The 23779-nt window shown below is 41.4% G+C and overlaps 1 protein-coding gene across 10 annotated transcripts in view; it reads right to left on the reverse strand.

Annotated features, from left to right (window-relative positions):
- LOC126394810 (potassium channel subfamily T member 1-like) overlaps positions 1-23779 on the reverse strand; it is a 110460-nt gene that overhangs the window by 27678 nt on the left and 59003 nt on the right. For all 10 annotated transcript variants that reach the window (XM_050051897.1, XM_050051895.1, XM_050051900.1 and 7 more), the window contains 14 exons: positions 21900-21979; positions 18735-18840; positions 16120-16170; positions 15961-16009; positions 15701-15760; positions 10544-10618; positions 10228-10311; positions 7578-7672; positions 5048-5228; positions 4355-4519; positions 3330-3466; positions 1431-1494; positions 1035-1143; positions 827-935 (listed from right to left, as the gene is read on the reverse strand). In XM_050051897.1, coding sequence (XP_049907854.1) covers positions 827-935; positions 1035-1143; positions 1431-1494; positions 3330-3466; positions 4355-4519; positions 5048-5228; positions 7578-7672; positions 10228-10311; positions 10544-10618; positions 15701-15760; positions 15961-16009; positions 16120-16170; positions 18735-18840; positions 21900-21979 — 1365 coding nt within the window. The remainder of the gene's footprint in view (positions 1-826; positions 936-1034; positions 1144-1430; positions 1495-3329; positions 3467-4354; positions 4520-5047; positions 5229-7577; positions 7673-10227; positions 10312-10543; positions 10619-15700; positions 15761-15960; positions 16010-16119; positions 16171-18734; positions 18841-21899; positions 21980-23779) is intronic.

A 23779-nucleotide genomic window follows, 5' to 3' on the forward strand; every position in this document is an offset into this window, starting at 1 on the left:
AAGGCAGTACAGGAGGAGGTGCACATTAATAATCCTCCAGGACTGTAACATGCTCATGTTTAACCCAAACGATGTGTCATGTGACTGCAGTTGGTTCAGATCCAGGTCGGCACACGTTCTCACCACAAACGAACCGCACTTGGGGGGCAAACAAACTTAAGTTCGACTGAACCGCACCAAACAGGACAGGTGTGAAAGCACCCTTAAATGTAGGTGGAGTTGTACCAGATGATAATTGCGTAACAGCTTCATCCAGCTCTTGTTATATTTTTTCCCTCACCGGCGATGCAAAGGAATGTGATTGTCCAAGGAATAGGATTGCATGCCAACATTTTCAGAGCAAAAAAAGAACAGGATGGAGTGTTTTGGGTCTAAATAGTGTGTTCGTGGTTTGTGTCAGTGTCATGGGGGGTAAGGAAAAACAAACCAAATCAATGGTTTTATTGGTACCGTATACAACTTCTGATAATGGAAAACGCAAAAAATAACTATTCTAATGTTAACAAACTGAACTGAACCAGACTGCTTGGTGGGAACAAAGCTTTAGAGTGGTATCGATCTTCTTGTCCAACTCTCAGCAAGAAAGTGAGTAAGCATATCTCCTAAGAGGTCGAAATTCAAGCGATTAGATTACTTTGTCTGTAAGAGCACTTTCTTATATTTGATAACTTTGAAATCACCTCAAGTGCAGCAGATGTATACGAGTTTGGGGAGAAAGGTGCAGGAACATAACGATAACTCACACAGTGATGAAAGAACATACTGACAGTGGCTATCACTGTAAATCTGTAAATGCTAATGCTGTAAAATAGTAGTGTGTACTCACTGTCCTCTGGAAGTATGAACCAGGAGCGTGACCAAGGTCGACGTGGCGGGACACACACAGTTCAGCGCCAACATGGCATACTTGAACTCCTCCTCACACACTACATGATCTGAGTGAAAATGAATGGATTGCAATTTGTTAGACTAAGAAGTGTATGCTTTTAAGAAAATTAAGATAAAACAAAGGCTGGAAGTCTTCCAGTACTCACCTGCAAACTTAACATGGAATTTATTTTCAGGTTTGAGAATTTGGACGTAGAGAGGGCAATTTGGAGCGAAATCCTTGGCAGCCCAAGCCCTCAAAATAGTCTGGTGATCCTGCGGGGGAAGAAATAGCTCTATTTTACTTATGCACAGACTCATTTGTAAACGCAATCTAATTTTTATGGGCCATAAATTTGGCCTCAGCGACTCAGTGTGTGCTCCCAGTACTCAATGGCAGCTCCAATAGAATCATGACATCATCTGAATATCTCAAACTCTCTCGGCTAATTTAAACAGGAAGCAGAGTGTGAAGGGAAATTGCTCCATTTAAATCATCGTGAGAGGGTTTGCACTGGAAAGAGAGTTAAAGACTGCTTCGATAAATTGTTGATGCGACTCACAGCAGCAGTCCGGTCGACCTCGTTCCTACTGCTGAGGATGAAGCAGGCCTCAGCGTCGTCCATCCTGGAGAGTGACAGAGAGACGAACAGAGAGAAACACAGACAGGCAGGTTCACGGGTTGACGACATTCATCCAAACGTAAAACTATTTACAGAGATCAATGCTTTAAAGAAAAGCCAGGCAGGGATGAGTGTTAATGCCCTGTGACAAAAGGTTAAAAGCTGCATTCTAGCATGAAAACCATCTGCTGTTATTTGTTATTATTAGAGTCCAGTGCTGGCGACACATGAGAAGCAGAGTTCATTCATTCATGACAGAAAACTTACATGTCCTGTGAACCTGAAAACTAAAATATGAAATAATTGTAAGAAATCTTTCAGCACAGCAGGGTTGAGGAGTCTATGAGGCTTACTTGGCTGGGTGATTTTATCTAATGCAAATCAGTGCGTGAAATTGGTGAAGCACCTAATCACCTGCACAACTCTGCACATTGAAGAGGTGCTTTTGAAAAAGGGTACAGGCTCCTGGTTAAATTGATGATTTTAATTTCACCTCTATCATGTGCTAGTGAGAAGTACCTAGACCCCATTTCACTGGTACCACATCATCAGCTGCAAAACTTCCGCCAGCAGCAGAAGCAGCAAAGATCCCCTGTAGTGACACTAAAACCATGAACGGCACACTGGTGGCGCTGCAATATGTTTCAGGGACAGAGACGAAAATTAACGGTTTAAACGTGTCCCAATGTGATCCATCTCAGTTTTCATCGCAGCCTACGTATGTGGCCTTTGATGTGAGCAGATGATCAATGTAGAGTGAAATCCTATTACATTGATGTGCAAGCAGAGGGCAGCCAAGTGGACTTGTAAGTACCTCATCCTCTAACTGCACTTCAAGGACTCAAACTTTACATTTACATTTTAAGTAATTTAGAGATTCTTATCCAGAGCCAAAAATCAATAAAACATAGAATGTGTGCTAAACTCAAACCTTTCAAGGACATGACAGACACGTTCAATGACTTTACTAGACAATAACACAGACCCTGGTATCACACTGAACTGCCATTTTGTTTCACTTCCTTCATCAAAATCACACATGGTGGCGGCAATTCAAGAAACCAAACGTCATTTCATGTAAATACACTATTCAGTGCCTATGCACGTTTATAAAGAATGATGGAATCAGAGATGACTCTCCCATCCAAAATGATCGCTTGTATATCAGTTTACTAAAGCAGAGTGTGTTGAATTTGTGTTTTTCTCACATGCCTTCACGATGACAAAAGGACCTAAAAGTAGGGGTTTGTGTTGTGTCAAAACATCCTTTAATAAACTCTCACACAACTCGTTCAACCTTGCTATTAAGAACACTCAACTCTGCTTGTCCATTTCATTGAGCAGCGTTCAAACGCACGTGCTTGCCCAGGCGCCCCTCTCGTCTGTGCATGGGGCGGTTTTTGCTGAAGGGCTTTAAATAGTAATGCTCTAGCAAAAATGCATGCATGCGTATGAGTTCAAACGCACTCGCTGCCATGCACGAGACTGGTAAAGTGTTTAAAATCCTGATGTTTTAGCAAAATTACATGCGTTTGACAAGTACTGAGCACACAACTGGATAAATGAGACTTGAATTATACTGCACGAGTTGTGTGAGAGTATGTAAACGGATATTTTGATATAGTTTTGCTGTTGTTAAACGTGGACCCCTTCACTTCCATTCATCAAGAAATTTCTCTGTTTCTGGATTCTTCGTTCACCATGGAGGCATGCAAGAGAACAAGGTTACCTTTAATTAAACGTAACATGGGATGAGTAACTAATATCCAAGAGATTGTTTTGTGGTAATGTGTTCTATATGCATTTGTCTGAATGCATGCATGACACGCTTTCACTCACTTGGCCCTCATCAGGTCCTGGTCTTTGAGGGCAGATCCTTGAAGGTAGATGACCCTCTGGGACCACAGAGGGATTTGGAGGATACGGCGGACTTGAATGTCTATCTCCGTTGGACACAGGATCACCACATAGTAGTCCTGCAAAACAAGGGATATGAATGCATCACTTAAATCATGCTTAAAGTTTTACATAATGAATGCAGATTAAAGGTCCAGTGTGAAGGATTTAGGGAGACAGAATGCCAAAAAATGGTTTATAATATCTACAACTATGTTTTATTGGTGTATAATCACCTTAAACTAAGAATCATTGTGTTCTCGTTACCTCAAAATTTATATCTACATATGGAAAGGGTCCTCTTTCACGGAGTTTGCCATGTTGTTTCTACAACAGCCAAAATGGACAAACCAAACACTGGCTCTAGATAGGGCCATTCACGTTTTTGCATCGGCCACCTTAGTTCTCCCTCATTCTCGGCACACAAGAGAAGTTTTAGATAATGTGATATGCAAACTCATCACTAGATACTACTAAATCCTACACACTAGACCTTTAAGTGTGTTATTTGTACAGTGTATGTTTAAAATAGAGCTTTTTGATCCCCTTCATTCATCTGTCCTGCATATCCATTTATTCCGCAGGAGTACTTCAAGAAATACTTTGTTCAAATTGGAAGTCAACATGTACACTGAAACATAAATTTGTTGTCAACCTGCTTATCACATAACCATTCCTGTGCTGATTTATTTAATGTTTATTTGTATGGGGACAAGTATGTAGCATAAATTGATGCCACACACTTCAGCATTTATAGTCTAAGCTAATTTGCAATGCCAAACCCTAGATGGACCTTTACAACAAATGAAACTCAATATCAGATACACAAGAGACAGAGCAAAACACAAACTTAACAAAAAATAGGTACATTAAGAACACAAACTGATGGCAAAAGCAGCCTCTGATTTATCTATTCGACTGCTGTACATACTTGACTTTCTGAAAAAGATCCTGTTTCATTTTGGTACCTGTAGTCTCGGGTGAGCATAGAACTCGTTGAGGAAATCCATCAGCAAGTCGATCTTCAGCGAGCTGACACACAACACCACATGCTTCTCTGTCTGCGCCCGGTGTCGGCTGTAGTTCCCTCCTAACTTCTGGCTCTCCATCCACAAGTATGCTAGTTCTTCAAACTGACACAATGACAGCAGCATCGACGTGATGTCAAACGCAACAAGAATGTATTTAATAATAAAAGAGATAGATTTGCTGTCTGGACACAGAGGGTGAAAACACCGGGGTGAAAACTGCTGATGGCGTAGTTTGCCAGCAGCATGAGTTCATTTCTATTTCACACCCACTTTGCTCTTCGGGGACAGTAAACACTTGAAGTGATGAACATGTCTGAGATCTTTAAAAATAAATAACACAGCAAATAGGTGGATTTATCATGCAGCCGGCGTGAGCCAGCGTGACTTGGCCCGAATTCTGAGTAAGATGTGCAGATTTTGTCTGCAGCCAAAATGTCAGAGAAGTAAGCCCTTTATGAATTTTTATTTGCTCTAGCTGGTGATAGCTGCAAGAAAATGTCATTTAATATTTGATCATATTCCAACGAAGGTCAGCAACAGATGCAGAACATCACAAGAATGCCTGATAAGACAGGACCTAACACAAGGTTTACTGAAGCGTTGAACCCTAGTTTACTCCACAGTCATTACCTGCAGTGGGAGCACCACTAGGGCAACACAGATGAGAATGACCACCAGCAGCTGGGAGGGCCAGATTTGTGGCGTGACGTCCCCGTAGCCCACAGTGGAGAAGGTGACGATGCAGAAATAGAAGGAGTCAAAGAAGGAAAGGTGCTTCCCGGCTCTCTCTAGATGCTGGATCCCACAAGCTCTGCAGAGAGATGAGGAATTATACTTAATGGTGTTACATCAGACATATCTCCTCGGGGTTAGGACAATTAAAATATGTGAAGAGATACTTTACCAGGGTAATCTACTTCTAAGTATTATGTTTCAGCCTGGCGGGCTGGATATCAAATTCAATTTACCCAAGATCAAAGGGCACCAGAGTGAAGACAGATTAGGCTCCTGATCAGTATGTCATTTAAAGTGACAGTATTGATTGCTCTGTCAGTTCCAGCTCCCTTCTTGTGCTAATTTGTTTGAGTTTTTTTCTTATTGATAAGTTGCAGATTTAATGAAACCCCGAGGCAGAGGGGAATGAGAATTACTAACTGGACAGGGTGGAGTGCATGAGATGGGTGTTGGGTGCTGGCCAAGGCACAAGAAAGCCAAGAAGTGGAAGCTTTGATTAAAATAAACTGGTGTTATAAAAGTGGAAATCAATGAGGCTAAAGAAATGAAGAAGGATGGAGGAATGAGAACGGCCATGTGCGTATTTCCCTCAACTTAACACTTTTTCCTGCTGTGATTTCTTGAAGTTTAACAAGTGTTTGGGGCTTTAAAAAATATTTTCTAACAATTGACAGGATGAAACCCAAAATGTTTCTGGGAGCAAGAGGAAAAGAGTGAGAGAGGGGTGAAGACTAAACAGAGAAAGGTAGGGACACTTTGATTTGTAGCTGGCAAGCTAACAAAAACAAGAAAACCCAACAACACAGTGCAGGGAGAAGAGAAAACATTGTTTATGTCAGTTAAAGTGTGGTCTTGTTTGACAAATGTTAGTGGACAGTGAACACTGGTCCCCACATGGCAATACTCAAAACTTGGATTAATTTCACAAAAAAACCCTTTGAATCTTTTGATTGGTGGACCCTTACGAACTAAAGGAATGGAAATAATCAAGGAACAGACACAGACTTTATGACCACTTCAGAGATTCAGAATCACCATTTTTTTTGGTCCACCATGCCTGTAAATCTGAATTAATTCTACTTTAGTACATATGGTGTCTGTAAAATGAACTGAACGGCAAAATTGTGGAGAATCTAACCAAGCTAACGAAGTGTAAGATGCCCATACTGACAAAAGTTTAACATTAAACATTTATATTTGTATGTGTGATGTTAAGCCGCTTAGAACTAGCTCAAGTGGGTCGATGGAGACCCAGTGGGCTAAAAGAGGGTTCATACATCCAAAGAACTTCGATAAAATTAAACTTCTTGGCATCAACAGCTTCCGGACCCTGCATCTAATTACTGTAGTCCCTCCAGGATTTTGCGATACTGCGAACAAAACAATTAACGCAAATTCAGCCAATCCACGTGTATTCAGTCCACTGTGAGAGTTGAAGGAGGACTCTTTATGACACGGGATTAGTCTGCAGCCTTTGCGGGTACTTTATTGAAGACACAGCATTCAACTTCACATACCGTTTTCCAGGTCACCCTGTTCTTGAACTTCTCCCCAGAGTGAGACCATTCAGGGTTACTCAATTTTAGTAAACAAGTCAAACATTCCTAGGCCGTCCCTAAAGTCTGGGACAGAATCACACACACAGTGACAGGGCTAACTGTTACCATCACAAAGCGATGGTTATTAATGTGTTAAACGACAGAGTCAAGCCGTTTTAGCGTAAGAATAACGGATCAGTGTCTGATTTTAACCTAGCTGTGAGGCTTGTGCCCAAATGGCAAAATATAACGAGTATGAGTGAGATCAAGTTGTGTTGTGTTAGGTTGTGCTAACCGGCAGAGAGATCAGGAGGAGAGCGGCTTATGATCGAGATGGTTCTTCAGCGCCACAGCCAATGGCAGCAACAGCTGATGTCCCCCACTGCCCCAACATCACAAATGGATTCTGGTTCAGCGGGAAACACTGAAAGCCTCTAATAATGAGCTCCGATTCCATCAAAGCATCGCAACTTTTTTTTTGCAATTTACATTTGTACCTACCTACAATTTCATTGCAAAAAAAACGCCTATAAGCATCGCAACATGCTTCACAATTTTTTAGAGAAGCTGCCGTAAAATCAGGCCCCAACAATCATAAAAACATCTTTCATCTTGCCAGAAAAACTGTGCACCTTTGGCGCCGCCACTGGGCCGATGACAGCACAGCACAATATGTCAGCCCACAAGATCTACATTTTCAATCTCTGCTTTTACAACATGTATATAGCTTCTTCCAAACAATCTGCCCTTTCCAAGATATGCACACTACCCACTGTGCTGGAGATAATGTTTTCTGGGCCACAATTCAGGAAGCAGATTCTGCAGCGGGGGTCAGTGAACAGGCCTCAAAGCCTGTCTGTGACTAACAAGAACAAAGGTTCACTCACCCAGTGAAAACCAGACACAGTAAGGTGCAGATGAGGATAACCACCTGGTTGAACATGGCAGAGTGGGTCCTCTGGATGGCACGATGGAAGTCGTTCTGGATATGATAAAAGAGATATACAAGTTTTACTGCCATAAAATACATTTTCCGTTCGGGATTACCAATTAAAATATTTGTCTGTTCAGTCAAAGTCAAACAAAGCTAGAAAAACTCAGTTACTGTCTTTATACTTAGATGTATTAATGCATTAACGTTGCCTTGACCTTGACGATGGTGTGGATATAAATTAACACTAGAAAAACACACAGTCTATATCCATCTCCACCGTCTTCTCCTCTTGTGGAACATTGTTAGTATTATATTGTGCTGTCTTCTACTCCATCTTGAAATGTAGAAGCTCACGACTCATTTCTAGCTGCTCCTTGTTAGCATGTTCTGCCTGCCACTGCCTCCCATCACCGCCTCTCCAAACTGTGCCTGCTTTCTCTCCATGTGCTGGGTCTGCTTGGCCTCAGATTCTACCATCTGCCCAACTACCGCCTTGGCGTGAGGCGCGTACTCTGTCATGGTCTCATCTGTGTCACAGTGAGAGAACACACTACACCAGTTGGATATCGTCTAATTGCTTTGAATTCCATGTTCCCGTCACTTTGCACCTAGATGGTAAATTCTGGACAATATTGATACTACAACACCAGAATTCTGAGCTCCAGGCTTTTTTTTTATCTCTTCTGTGTTTCTGTGCTGCTTTGCAGTGTCTTCTTCTGTTTTGTTTTGCCTGCAGTTGCTGTTGGTTAAACCAAGTTTAAGAGTGATCTTTGGGCAAATCATCTTTTACTTATTCAAACATTGCAGGTAAGTATAAACATAAGTATACGTGGTCATGAGCAGAGGTAGGTTTAATGTAGGAATATGGTAATTACGGTGAGTTAGGTTAATCTGCATTTTGCCAGTGGGTAAGAATAAAGTGAGCAACTTCAAGTTAAAGACAGTAATAGGTTCAGTGGAGGGTTTAAAGATATGTAACATCATAAATGTGGACTTTCACACGAAAGAGCTGGACTCTAGAAGAAATTAAAAGACAGATAAATTGAATTAGATAAAAGGTTTGTGGCAATTAAGACCTCAGAAATTCAAACTCAGGACTATTTAATTACTTTTAAGGCCTAATATGTATTTTAAAAAATGAATTACAGACATTTTACGACCTTTTAAGGACCATTAGACACCCTTTATGTAACCATACAAGATAAAAATTGTAGTATGGATGTGATTTATTTTATTTACTTTTATTTATCTAAGAGGAAATTCATTTTTTTCTCTTTTGTCATATACACACAGGCCCGAAATACACACATATGCACAAACAGGACCTATATGTGCAATAAATGGAGGGATGTCAGAGTGAGGGGGCTGCCTTGGACAGGTGCCCCAAACAGTTGGGGGTTCAGTGCCTTGTTCAAGGGCATCTCAGCAGTGCCCAGGTGAACTGGCACCTCTACAGCTACCAGTACACACCCCATGTTAATCCGTTCAGGGACTTGAACCACCGACGCTCTGGCTCCCACGCCAAGTCCCTATGAACTGAGCTACTGTTGCCCCATTTGTGTTTTAAAGTAGTTTAGTAACTTGTTAGTGGTGGCAGGGGTCAGCCAATTTGTGCTGTGTGTAAGTAGAATGTTATCTATACATTTTGGTGCCTTTAGTCTATATTGGCATTGTAGTCTGTTCAGTTGGAATCTGCATAAAGTCTACTAGCCATATGCTAACACTTGCAACAGTAAAGTGCCCATGTGAGTACTCTGACCCCAATTGTGTGTATACCATAATCATTATTAAAGTGCCTGCAATGACGATGTCTCAGACTAATGTTTATGTCGTGTAAAACAAGTGACCTGCTATTTAGAAACATTAATTTAGCTTCTAGTTTAAGTCGCACAGTCATAAGGTTGCTGTTAGCATTTGTTAGTGCTAGCACTGCTTAATGCATCCTGCCAGCGCTGTTGTTGTGCTTGTGGGCTAATTTTGTCTGTCTATTATCATTATCAATAAAACTAATGAAGATACCACCCCAGCATCCCTGTATCTTACCACAGTGGTCACATAATCCCAACCAACTACAGTTACAGTCCAAGCTACCAATCCTTTATCACAATGGATGTGAGTCTGTTTAATCTTAAACTAAAAGTAAACAGCCTAATTTAACCTTTTTAGGCAATTGTAACAAAAAAAAAAAACAAAAAAAAAAAGCCTCTCTCTCTGATCCCTTTTATCTTTTCTCCAAACAAGATTCAGCCCAGTTAACCTGAGCCAATGGTCTGTGTTGGCTTTGATAGTCAACTAATTAGCCAGTGGGCTGATTCATCACAGTAAATTGCATTAATGGTAACAACGTTACACAAACTAATGCAGCTAATAACGCCAACTTCAATAAGATATACTGACTTGTGCACAATGTCAGCTTAATTGAATTCTGTCCAGGCTGCTAAATTGCATAAACCCTCTCAGCCCTTAGCGCCGGGGCTACTCGTGAGCTGTAGGCTTTCGTATGTCCGCCACAGGATGGATAATGTACCTTCAGTTGTGCCGTTTCCTACATAATGCAGCTACGGTTTGTACAGTACAATAAACACATTACTGAAAACACTTACGATCATGTTCTCCAGGGCTCCTTTGGCTAGCCAGCAGTTAAGAAATACAGGAACGAATATGTTTCTTAATGGAGGCCAGAAGATCTAAACGAGGAAAGGAGGGAAAGACGGAAGAGAGAAAGGGTGAAATAATGGTGACATGATGGGAAATCATTAAATTAATATGCCTCTGGATGAGGTACACATGGTATTGGAGCATTAACATTTGATTATTGGACTGCACTGAGCTAAATTATACCAAAATGACCTTGAGCCTGTGCTAATACATCGTCTATGGAACATACCGACTGCTCAGTTGATTAAATGAATAACTCACTGTGATTATAAATGGCACTGAATTGATCATCTCCAATATGAAGGATATCTGGAAGATCTGCTCCCAAATGTTCCCCTGGAAAGGAAATAGACGGGAAATTATTTAGTGAACCAGTAAGAGTGCAGATTGTTTCAGAGAGAAGTGTAATTCCAGTAATAATACAACTGGAGGAAGTCAGATGACTCAGGGAAACAAAACAGGCAAGAGGGCAACACTTGTGTATGCTGTGAGTTGTAAGACCATGTTGTTCTAATGGGAGAGAGCAATAAAATCAAACATGCTTCTTTCTTTTGTACCAATGTTCTGTATTGATCTGAGATTATTAGAGCTGGAATGAAGAGGTCAGTCATTAATGTTGGGTCAGGAAACAACACTCCTCATTGACCTGTTTTTGTTCTCGAGGCGTTCAAATCAAAGAGCTTGTTTGTGGGGCATGTTAACGATGATTAGCTGCCGCGTGACTAAAACACAATTATCACAGTCTTTGTAATTGAATTTCTTTATTACTACATTTTTATAGATTGTATGACTTTTTGAAGAGTTAACTTTGAAACTACTGTACATGTATGTTGCATGCTCTTTCTTTTAGACACGTTATGTAAATTAACTTTATTAGTATCCTTGCTTTATAACTTGCTGAATGAAGTATTCAACAAAGCCTTAATTAAAGGAAAGCTTAGAAGAAAACCACTAGTTTATTTTAAAGTAATACTGTAGTTGGGATCTTTTGAAGTGGGATTGCATGAGGTACTTAATCATAAAAATAACAACACTTTACATTAGTTAACAATGATCATAAAATGGACTACAATAAAATACACACAACATCATTCACACATTAAAAGCTGTTATTAAAAGAGGAGTTTTGATGTGCGATTTGAACCGGGAGAGGTCGGTGCGATCTCGAATGTGTTTAGGGAGAGAGAGTTCTGTCGCCCCAGGATTGGTGCTTGGTCCTGAGTGGTGGAGTAAGGAGGTTGGCATCAGAGGAGCGGAGGCTGCGGGAAGGCGTGTGGCAGTGGAGCTGGTCAGTGAGACAGGAGGGGGCCTGATTATGGAGGGCTTTGTAAGTTAGGAGGAGGATTTTGAATTGGATGTGTTGTAGGACAGGGAGCCAGTGGAGGTTCTCACATGGGAGAGCAGATGGGCAGCAGGAATTCGGATGGTGTACCATAAAGAATGCTTATCCATAGTCAGTATATTACATACAGTAGATGGCAGTCAGTACGCCCCCAGTTTCGAGAAGCAGGCAGAGGCACCAACAATGAAGCTGGGCAATGTCCTGCTGTGGATGGAGGTCAGCAACTCTCCAGTCGTGCCATCGCCCACTCTCTGTGAGAGCTTTCTTAAATTTTTTATTGAAAAAATTTCTGCCCNAACCTTGGTTGTTTTAAATGTGCTTTATAAATAAAGTTTGAGTTGAGTTGAGTTGAGCAGTAAAACATACTTAAAAAAGTCCTCAAATCCATACCAGTTTAAGTGTATGCTATACTGAGAACATTTTTACTGCTTGTCTATCTATGCTCTTGTCAAAGCCACCAGTCTTTCCATGCAGTATATTTTGTTTATAATCTCCAGCCATTGGGCCAATTTCAGAGGATCAACTTGCAACCATTTGCGAGTCATGGCTTTCCTGATACTTGCCAAAAGTATCTTTAATAAATATCTTTGTTTGGGACAGTTTCAGGTATTTTTCCTAAGTATAACGTGACAAATGAACAGACTAAATCCATCTTAATTATCTTATGAATCTCAATCTGCAATTTTTGGGCATGCCTAGAAAACATGATAATGATTGGCCAGTGAGGTTCCGCATTGCCTCCAACAAAAGTCCCGGCTCTGTAGGCCTGTTCGCAGTGCTGTTAGTCTGGGGGTGATAAAGAATCGCACAAGGCTTTTCCAACCAACTGACCTAACACTTTTAAGTACCAAAGACACACAATAACACAGACAAACTAACTGATCGAGGCAGCAGTCCAGCAGCTTCTGTGCTCAGTGTTGTTAAATGTTTTTGTAAAAGGAGTCTGGCTTTGACAGTGATATAACTGCCTCAGTTCCCTGTCGGAGATTGCTGTCTGATGGCAAAATACAGCAGTGAAATATAAGCGTACACTTGAACTGACGCTGATTTTTTCTAGATGGGGCATTTTTAAGGTGGCTAAAATACGTTTTGCTGCTGCTTCCGTCCACAGCAGTACATTGCTTAGCTTTTGTGGCTGTACTCCTTCCTGCTTCTCCAAACTGGGGATGTGCCATCTGCAATTCTCTCTCGATAATACACTGACTATAAATAAGCACCTCATACGACTCCACTTCAAAAGATCCGAACTATCCCTTTAAGACCGAAATGGGCCAAGATGCAGACTTTATCCTCAAAAAGGCGAGCTGCAGCCATTGGCACAATCAGCTAGGGACTAAATACTAATTGCATATTGAGAGTGAGCAGAATTTACAAGGTTCAGTTCGGTGGTGGCTTCTGTCCATGATGAAACCATTAAAAAAAATGTACTAAAGAAAATGACACCAATTCATTTTACAAGGCTTGATTTTATCACCAGCTGAAAGAAAGCAGATTTGCTCCTCATATAATATACGCAGTGTAATTCCCTAAACGGCCTTCTGAGAAAGGAAAAAAGACATAGCAACACATAAAAGGATCAGAAAATTGCAAATAATAAAACCTAGACCAAACTTTAGAGCATCACCACAGGGGAGGGAGCTGAAACCTACGGAACAAAATGTCTGAGACAATACCAAGTCTCAGAGCCGCAAAGCTAAAGCTAATATTTCCAAACAAAGAAAATCTTCTGCAGAGACTAGCAGTACAGTGAAGACACTGGACCCTGGCAAGAAGCAGACTTTATCTGTACACGGTGTGGGTGGTGTTAATAAGACAATGTCTCCTGCTTTGGTACCCATATCCCTTAGATCCCAAGACAATTTAGGCTTATTTTATTAAGATGCAAACTGGGTGAGCTTTTCTTTAATGATTTAATGTCTAAATAAAACAAGTGTCCAGTAAACAGATTGCAAGGTTATGCAATCCATCCCACAACAATTTAAAAACCTACACTGTACTTTTGTAAAGCTCTAATGGCTGCTCACACTGTATCAGAGAGGCTTTGTGTGGCCATAATTCAGGCTGTATTTCTAGTGTTGTACTGGGGTCTCATTACAGAAGTCCTGTCTTAACTCAGTATAGGATGATATTTAATATTTATGGCATCGCAGAAACATATTTAATCTTATGATGGCAGTTTAGCTATCACAGAACTGTCCCTAGTGAAGCCGGGCTCAGACTATAAGAGTTTTAAAATCCTAACCGATTTTGATATCCTGCCGCATCAACAACACAAGGAGAAAACCCACAGATGCTCTTCTCTTTGATCTCAAACACGCACACACTGCAAGATTTGAAAATAATGGTGCATTACACACACTACAGGATATTATTAAGATTATGAAGCTGGAGGCAGCATGAATGCACCACCTCACGTGATCTCATGAAGAAGCAGATGGGAACAGAGAGGAGACTGTCATGGTGCAACAACTTGCTGTAATGTTAACAATGCTCTGCAGTGAAAAATAAAACCACAGCAGAAGGCTAAACAAGTGTACATGAGAAAATCTATGGGAGACGCAGTCAACAGCGAGGACTGGACGTGAGCTTTTAACTCTCAGTGTGGATATCTTTTAACAGTAGTATGCCAGTTAACATTAGACTCAAGTGCTAGAATATTCAGCTGCTCTGTACTGATGTAATCATGACCATAATCAAATAATTTTAAATTCTATTAAAAAAAAACACAAGAAGTTTGTGCTCTAGAAAAGGAGGAGGTTATTCACTGAGTGCTGATCCTTTATCTAGAGTACAAACTTCTTGTGTTTATTTGAAAAAATACCCAAAACACTTTAGGAATCCGAAATTAGGATGGCATAGACTCTGTCCTCAGTTCAAAGTAATGGTCTAAAGAGGCAGCAGCACTGTTGTTAGGTCTACTTATACTGAATTTCCGGCTACAGCAAGGATTTCTTAAGTTAAGATCAAGCAGCAAACTCCAGGGCTGAAAATTAAGCCAACTTGGAAGTGCCAAAAACTGCAGTTCTTGAAATGGCTGCCTGAGTCTGGCTCCAGAAGTGAGTCAATCCCCATAGACACCCATGTTAAAGTATCCAGCTTTACACTGTAAAAAGATGTCTTTACAGCCTGGTACAAAAAACAAATTCAGTCTCTAAAACTAATTTTTACTTCCATGACAACTGTACTGGGAGGGATTTTTTTTGTAACTCACCTGTTAACATTTTATTGAGACTTAAAGTTACACATAATTATGGGCGGATTGCTTTTGAGTGATTGGCTTTCTGCTGATAGTGTCCTCTGCTTCTCAGTCCAATTTTGCCCAATTTAGGTCACCTCTGTCGACAAAAAAACAAGATGACGATGACCAAAGTGTTGAGGCTTCAAAATGGGAGTCCGCAAAACAATGGGTGACGTCATTGTAGCTACGTCCATTTTGTTTAAAGTCTATGGTTAATATATGATAGGAGGTCTAAGATAGGATAAGACACTGCCATGAATTGCTTCTGTAATAGGATATTTTTCTGTAATGAGACCCCTGGCCAGCATTTCATTGTGATGTCTTTTTGATATGTTGTCCACCTCATTAACAGACTGTACATTTCTGTTAGGCAAAAATCCCTCTGCTTATTCCTGCTCATTAGCAGTGTTGAAATCTCACACAAAGACTGACCTTTTCTATTCGTGGGAACTTGAGTTATTCCCAAAGAGAACATAATGCTGATATCACTCCCTACTCACACAGTCCTCCCTTTGAATGCATAGGAACTGAGGACTAAGTGCACCTTTAGAGGACTCGCATAGATGAAATAAAAGCAGCACTTCCAGCCCTGCGTGCCGGTTTATGTAACTTGTTTCTGAGGCACAGTGTGTGTGATGTCTGAGTCTAAAATTAGTGCCAAAAGTCGTCTGGCCCCGTGTCTGTAATAGGTGCCTTGGCCCTGGCACTTGGACTGGACACTGAAAGCTGTCAGCCCACAAGGAAGAACAAATGCAGTGTGCTGGACTTTGATCAGACAGCTGGAAGACATCAGAATGGATTAGAGAGAGAAACCGTGCACTGTGGACCAGTTCCTTACCTTGTAGCTGAGATATGTGATAAGCATGGTCTCCAAGAAACTGATTAAGGCCACTGTCACCTGGAGCGGAGAGGAGAGAGGGAGATAAATGAACCAAACTCGTCTCTTCTGGCTGCTCAACCTCAGCTAAGGAACTTACTGCAGTGCTTTTATCTAACAACTAGCTGCTGGTGTGTTTCGGTTGAATCCTGTGGTAAGACTGGGTTCATATGGTGGAATTTGATTTATGTGCACTTTCAGTGGAGTGTTACTACTCTCACCTGTATCGCCCATACAGGTTCCTTTCTGCAAACCCAGAAAATCAACGACCTGTCAAAAAACATATGAAAAATTTCCTCACACTTCAGTGCACCTCCACATAAATTAGAGAGTGAACAAACACCACTTTACAGTTCAACGCCATTTTGATGCAAACATACCAGTCGATGTCTCCCCGCTCTGTACTGTTGCTGCTGTTCGAATAATTTGCACTGTCGGGAAAAATAGTAACAGGGGAAACACACACACAAAGAAAAAAGCATGAACACATAAGTGTGAATGTGAGTGCAAAGATACCCGCTGGGAAGCATTCCCATCAGTTGGTATGTTGCCATAAAGAACAAACCCAATGTTTCTCTAAAAGCTGCTGGCAGTGAGCAATACAATACAAACAATCCACTACTTCCACATGACTTCACAGAGGGAGCAGCTTACACACACACAAAAGAAAGAAAAAAATCACTGCATTACTTCATTATTTCATAGTAAATAAAGCCCTGTTTCCACATTGAGCAGTATGGTTCAGTTCTGTACGTTTTTTTTTCCATTTCCACTGTGAAAAGTTGTGGATGGTACCAATGGAACCGTTCCTTACGTCCCCATTTTTGGTCCCCCCTCTGTTGGGGTACCTAGCACACAGATCTGGTACTAAAAGGTGGAGCTGTGAACACTGCAGTCTGTTGATTGGTCAATAGAGGGCGGTCACTCTGCTCAGGGCTGAGTTGGGGCTGGTTTTGAGGCTAATGTAACCTCTGTTCATACCGTGGAGAGTTTCATTTGTAGACTGCAACTATTAAATGAGGAGATGTTTTGCTGCCTCTCACAGCAGCAAAAACTGAATTCACTGGGCCCACAGCCAGCGACTTCTAAGGTGGAACGTTATCTTGTAATGTTACTCAATGCACGAGTTGACAACATGAATCCATCAACACACCTTAAATTTCACTGTCACAACTTTGACCATTACTTTACTTTTTGTATGACATACACTTTTCGTAATGAGTGTTTATATGTATTAATTTCGACCGGGTTATGTGAACTGCATATATTCTAATCCTCACTTGGAGAAAAAAAAAAGCATCACAGATTGTCATTCCTGTGAGCTCCAGCAACACTAAACCCCTGAGCTTGCCTGAGAAGGACTAAATCCACAAATCCACTATTTTTAAATATCCCATGGAGAGAGACTCTCACTGCAGCCTGTTTTATTTTGTTCTGAAAATGTCAGCGTGCAGCCTCGTTTTGTGGACGATTAACAAGGTGCAGACTTCCCTCCGTGTCACAGGTAATGAGGAAATACAGTGAGTGCTGGATGGAGCAGTGAGTGACAACAACACCGCCCACATTTAAGTAGTACTGTCTGTGGTGGAAAGGCAAGGATCTAGGTACCATGTCTGTAGGGTTAATTTTAGTACCATACCGAAAGTGTTTGATGGAAACAGGGCTTAAGAAAACCCAGGGCAATCTTTAAATCCCCCTCCACTCATAAATGTGTTTGTCTTTTGTTTATGTCCACTAAAAATGTCCTACTTGGCTATACTGACGTGTGTTTGTGCAAAGTTTATCCCTGGAGAGTGTTTTCACATTCCTCTATTTAAGAGGGTGATGTCTGTGCATTTTCCTAAAGTCTGAGATTCAAATATACAACAGGCAAGCTACATTAGGCATGTCATTAATATAAAAGCCAATGGCTGTGCAATATCGACAGGGGAACAGACTTCGATATAGCACCTGCATAGAAACCTGAACCCTCTGTTAGGGGTGGGCTGGTGTAAAGAAAGAGCCAGAGCGGTGTACTGAATTTTATCAGTAGGTATCACACTTGACTCAGCAGCTGCTCCCGAGTGAAACATAATGATACCGTGTCCCAACAGCAAACAAGCGTCAAAGCCGATTACCGATTTTGGTGCACACCAATCTCCTTACCTTAGAGTCTTGGTTTGACTTGGGGTCAAACATGTATGGCTGAATCTCCCTGATGTGTCTTCTAATGCTAACTGTAGCTATCTTGCTTTTTTACAGGTCAACCAAGCGCTAGTCTCACAAAGCCAGACCTATTTCCACACTTAGTTTTAGTGCTGTGTCAATGCTGGAGAAGAAAGCGGCACCTAGCACAAGCCGCGGTGATAGGCTCAAGGCCAGATCCACAATGTCTCAATAAGGCAGAAAGAATAGATCTGCTCTCAGCCTCTTTTCAGAGTTTAATTTTTACTTTTTATGTGAGAAAACCATGTTAAACAAAATATTAATCACATAAAACTTGTCTGGAGGGGGATTAAATGTTATCAGAAGGCACACAAATGTTGGTCATACATTTAAAGTTCATAGTTTTGGGAGTAATTCTCAATTACACAAACCCCTTAGGCATATTCAAAGTGTTGTGAGCAATATTTGCATATGAATAAATGTGTTTTCCTCTCATATTTGTCACATTTGTGGCTCTATGCACATGGCGAGGGGGAAATATTCTTGGATATTTCCCTCTGGCATATGGCAAGTCATCTGGTTGGCTTGGAATATAATACAAGAGGAAAAAGACAGATAGCATTAGAAGTGATTAGAAGACAGCTGCCTCTGCAAAAAACAGTTTCTGGACTCTCATATCTTTTTAAGAAGCAAAAGATATCACTAAGTAAAGACCTTAGCAAATCATATAACACATACACACACACACACACACACACACACACAAAAAAAACTATCAAGAAAACACAGACACATCTAGAGTATGGGTTAACTGATGAGTGAGGTGGCGACTGCTGAGTGTGACGCTCACCATGGGTTGTTGTTGTCCTTATGGGGGTTATCCAGGCTGACTCTCAGTATGTAGAGGGCGCAGGTGAGAATCTTCAGTGAGAAGTTGAACAGGCGGATTCTCAGGCCTGTGGACCCACAAAGTTTGACCGTTTGATTTGACTGAAATAATGGTTTAGCAAGTCATGATCACCTGAAAATGAGTTGACCCTCTTTGATATTATCTCACACTTGTTTACAAACTTCAACCTCAATATGAGTATTTGTATATTTTTTACTTAACATTTGTTGCGTAAAGTTGTTAAGAAATGCTTCCGGTGCACAAAGAATCCAAATGACAGAAAATTCTTGATGAAGTAAAAGGGGTAAAGCAAAATTATATCAAGCAGTATGATCCAAGCCTCATTTATCCAGTTGTATGCTCAATACTAGGGCTGCCCCCGACTAAGAATTTTCCTAGTCGACCAATAGTTGTCATTTAGGGCCATTAGTCGACTAGTTGCCCACATGTTTAATTTAATTATTAAATCGTATATTTTGGGCGGGGCAACACAATGGTTTGAGTTGAAGGTGTGAGAAAGAATAGTATCAGTAACATTGTTAACACTGTGCTACATTACAGAGAAATACAAAACCGTACTAATGAACCTTCATTAATATAGGCCTATATTTTATCTACAAGTGCACGTCACACACTGAGCGAGCCGCCTGTTAATGACGCTGTGGGCTAATGGGCATGTAGCTACTTCCATGTTTCAGATGATACGTCATGTTTGTAGTCGACCAATGAAGATGAGTTTACATATCACCTTGGGTTCGTCCTTCACCTTCTCAAAATGATCCCACACTTTGGATTTCCTGCCCGACATGTTATTAACTAGCCTGTGGAATAACCACAGGTACCAGCCCTGGGAATTAGAGGCCGTACACATGTCACATCTTTCACAGCCTAGAAAACACAAGGTCAGGTGCTGGGTGTTACTCTTGTACCTTTTTTGTGCCAGTTTTCAAGAGTGCGGCAGGTTGTGTCTGAGGTTGCTAAGCAACCTTAACAAGCATCGTATAGCCTATTTACCTGAAATCCTGAGTGCAGAGCTGATCTTCTTCCAGGTGCTGTTTATAAGTGTGTAGGCCTATCGTCCGTGGGACAGATGTAAAGCTCTGGGTAGCCCTGCACTAACATCATCAACTTTTCCATATTTATCACACTGAATATTTACAGAAGAAGGGAAAGATATCTGTCGGCTGTGATTGGGTTGTAACCTGACTCCTGTCTGACTGCTGAGTATGGCCACTTCCTGTGTCTGTCCTTTCAAATTAAATTCCCACATTGTCCAGTCATATAGGTTTTGATTTATTTCGAAAAGGTGCAGCTCCTAATAATAACCTTTCGGATCGACTGACGTTCGGCCGACTATTTGAAACAGAACTTAAAGTTAAAGTTATCTACACTCTCTTCAGAGCCAGATTCCATTGGGAAAAACTCTTCAGAACACAGGAGCTGCTGGGCTACAACTGCCTCAATCAGTTTGTTGTTTGTGTTATTGTTTGACTCTAGTGTTAAGTGTTAGTTTAGATTCACTAAAGTCACACAATGAGACAAACAAGCTACCAATCAAGGCAGCAGTAAACCAGTTGCTCTCGTGTTGTTTAGCAAGGTAAAAATGAGTGTTTTTGTCAATGGAGTCTGGCTTTGAAGTGAGCAAATATTAATTTCACTTTCAGTTTAGTTCCCTGCCTGAAAAGACTCTCTGTTTTGGAAGTACTGAGCATAAAACTGGATAAATGAGACTGGAATTATAGTGCACGAGTTGTGTGAGAGTTTGTCAAGAAATGTTTTGATATAGTTTTACTACTGTTAAATGCAGACCCCTATTACTTCAATTCATGAAGAATTTCTCTATTTTTGGACTCTTCATTCACCGCAGGCATGCAAAAGAAAAAAACAGCGCCTTCTTCATGACTTCAATGTAACACAGGGTGAGTTATTGACATACAAATGGTCACTGGGGTGACTGAAGTATTCCTGTAAGATCAGAATCTTCAGTGTCTACAGATGACGACAGATGCAGCCAAATCTCTCCTCAGTAGAAAGTTGATTCTGCTTTAACACTAGTTGTTGTTGGTGAATAACGCCTTCAGTGAAAGGCCTAAAGAGACTATATCTGTCAAAGCCCTGAAGCATAACTAATGCAGCTCTACGCTGCTCTGGCACCCTGTCACAACAGATTTCCTCTGACGCATAGCTTCTAAATCCTCCATGAATAACAAAAAATAACACCAGCACTTTTATGGGCTTCTAATATGAAGACGGATCACACAGCAAGATAAATGACTGGCAGGATTGAACAAAAGTAGGCGAGAGGGATAAGAATGTTTGTGGAATCACAATTTCCTGTTTGAATAAGCGCAGGCATAAACTGTTAAGCACACATCACCAAATGTGCTCGACAGAAACCTGGCTGCAGACATGCTTTCCGGGCAGAGGGTGGTGCTAGCTGTATTACCCATTTCCAATCAGCCTCATCACCTGCTTAATATCTTGTGACACGACCTCTTCAGAAGATGTCAGCGTCGATGTTAAAATGATTTGAAACTGGACAAACAAACAGCAAAGCAACGGCATAGAGCAACAGACCCCTGCAGCCCAGTGCGACATTTTCGTTAGAGCCTGTTGTTTTATGTCAAAGACTGTAGTGGCTTAGTGACAATGACAAGTTAAAGGAAAGACAGCAGCATGTCAGTGCCGAGGATATGTTCTACAGGAGACACACAGTTCCCATAGTGGACATTTTGACAACTAGATGCAAATGAGTGGCTTCCAGACACAATGCACCAAACCGCTGAGTGTCTTTTCAGAGATGTTGTGGCATCGCCGGTCTTATCTCCTGTTGAGAAAAACACTGCAACGCTGCCTCGTTTCTCAGCAAATGAGCCGTACTCTTCTGTCCTTGCTGGGCTACAGTGTGCACACCCAAATATACAATGTTTTATAACCAGGCCGCTAATGTAATAATGAAACCCAACTGAGACAGGAATGTGATACGCATCATCACCGACTGCAATTTCCTGAATTATGTTTTTATTTGTTCATTTAGCCCTGAGCATTACCAGCAGCAGCAGCAGGCCTCTTTGCATTACGGGGACGGAGGATGACGGGGTGAGGTACCCTGTCGGCTGTACTTACTTGACCTTTGGTTTTTGATGAAGAAAAGCTTCAGCCTCTCCTTGAAGGTGTTTTCATTCACGTAGAACTCCACCTGCACCCTGTGGGGAGCAGTGACATCATGTCAGTGTACATGTACACAGGTGAGCATGCATGCAGCACCTCCCCTCATATACACACACAGAAATGAGCAGAAAACATTTGATCAAACAGTGTAAATCTTTCCATTGTACTTTATAACCAGGTGTGAGACAAAGCAGTGGATTTCCATTGACATGAAATCAGTGCCAGATACTGTAAACGTAACACACATGACAGCTGTGGTCCAGACACATTCACACGTGTAATCATGTTTGCATACAGGCTACAGGTGCCAAGACAATACCTGAGTATCAGTGCGTAATAACATACTTGGTTTGAGGATAATAAACAAAGCAAACAGTTTTTACATATAACAAAACATACCACGTTTGCAATTTTTTTTATTGTTCTACTAACAAGTTCGGTCTGTGCAGCCAGCCTGATATAGCTTATTCCTCTGTGCCACAGACTTCCATTTGTGTGCCTATTAAAAACACACAGATGAGCCACGCTGTTGCACTTAAGAACATGAGCACGGCAGTTAAGTTGAGCCCATCCCCCGTACATCTATACTGCGGTTAATACTCACTACCAAACCAAAGCTGCAGCTGAAAATAGTCCCTAACAAATATGTTATATATTCCTGTTTGGGTAACATTTGCTATTAAGTACTGTGCCCAGCTTTTTCGGGAAATCATTAAGTCCTTTTAACAATGAAAGTACTTATCTGTGAACTGCCGTAAACTTTTACAGCACGTCTTCAGAAGGAATGAATTGGCCTGGGACTAAGTGCAACAGAGAGGCTGCGGAAGTTGGTATGTGTCATCAGCCTTCCCCTTTAAAACAGCCTTATAAGAAATCTCCCTAAATCAAAGAGTCTAAAATTAGTAAGGTTATAATTTGGACCAGAAAATATCTTATCAAAGACTAAAAAACAAGACTTATAACTGAACTGATCAAGCATTCAATAGGGCACTTCCCTGAAAGATGAAGATTTGAATACACAGTCAGAGACCTCCAAGCCGTCTGAGATTCTTCACGCCGATCATTCATTTATTTATTTATTTTTTCGGGGGGGGACATCTTGGGGGGGGGGCATCTTGGTCTCCAGATTTAACTACAGAGTGAGCGCTCCCTGCTTTCTGGCTGATTTCTGGTACAGGCAGCAGAGGACCTAGACCCAGGATGAGTCTGAGTGAGATGGAGCAGCTGCCAGGAGGAAGAGAAGCTTTACCCAGTCAGGCTCCGACATAACGTCTTCTTCTGCCTTCTGCTTAGAGGTGGTGAACTAGCAGCTCACAGCAACTTAATACAATACACTCTCTGGCTTTTGTCTGAAATCTAGTGTTGGCAAAGCATCGCGTAGTTGCACGAATTAGCTCAGAGGGCAAATTTAGCTTGTTTACTATTTAACGTGACCGTTGTTGTCACCCTGAATGTCCTGCCAAACCCTATTCAAACCTATAAACAAAGGAACGAATACTAATAATAAATAATAATAACTTAGACTTATATAGTGCCTTTCAAAAGACCCAAGGACGCTTTACAACAACAAAAATAACAATCTAGCAACCAAAAGCCAGGGTGAACAGGTGTCTTTTCAGTGCAGATTTAAAAATGTCCAGTGTTGGCGCGTGGCGAATCTCCATGGGGAGAGAGTTCCAGAGGGTTGGGGCTGCCACACTGAGGGCTCTATCCCCGAATGTTCGCCTGCTGGTGTGAGGGACGTTGAGGAGACCCAAGTCAGCCGCCCGCAGGTTCCGTGAGGGGGTGTAATCAGTGAGGAGGTCCAATAGGTACCGCGGGGCAAGGTCATGGCG

This window comes from Epinephelus moara, chromosome 8 (genome assembly GCF_006386435.1).
Source record: "Epinephelus moara isolate mb chromosome 8, YSFRI_EMoa_1.0, whole genome shotgun sequence".
Classification (NCBI taxonomy): Eukaryota; Metazoa; Chordata; class Actinopteri; order Perciformes; family Serranidae; genus Epinephelus; species Epinephelus moara.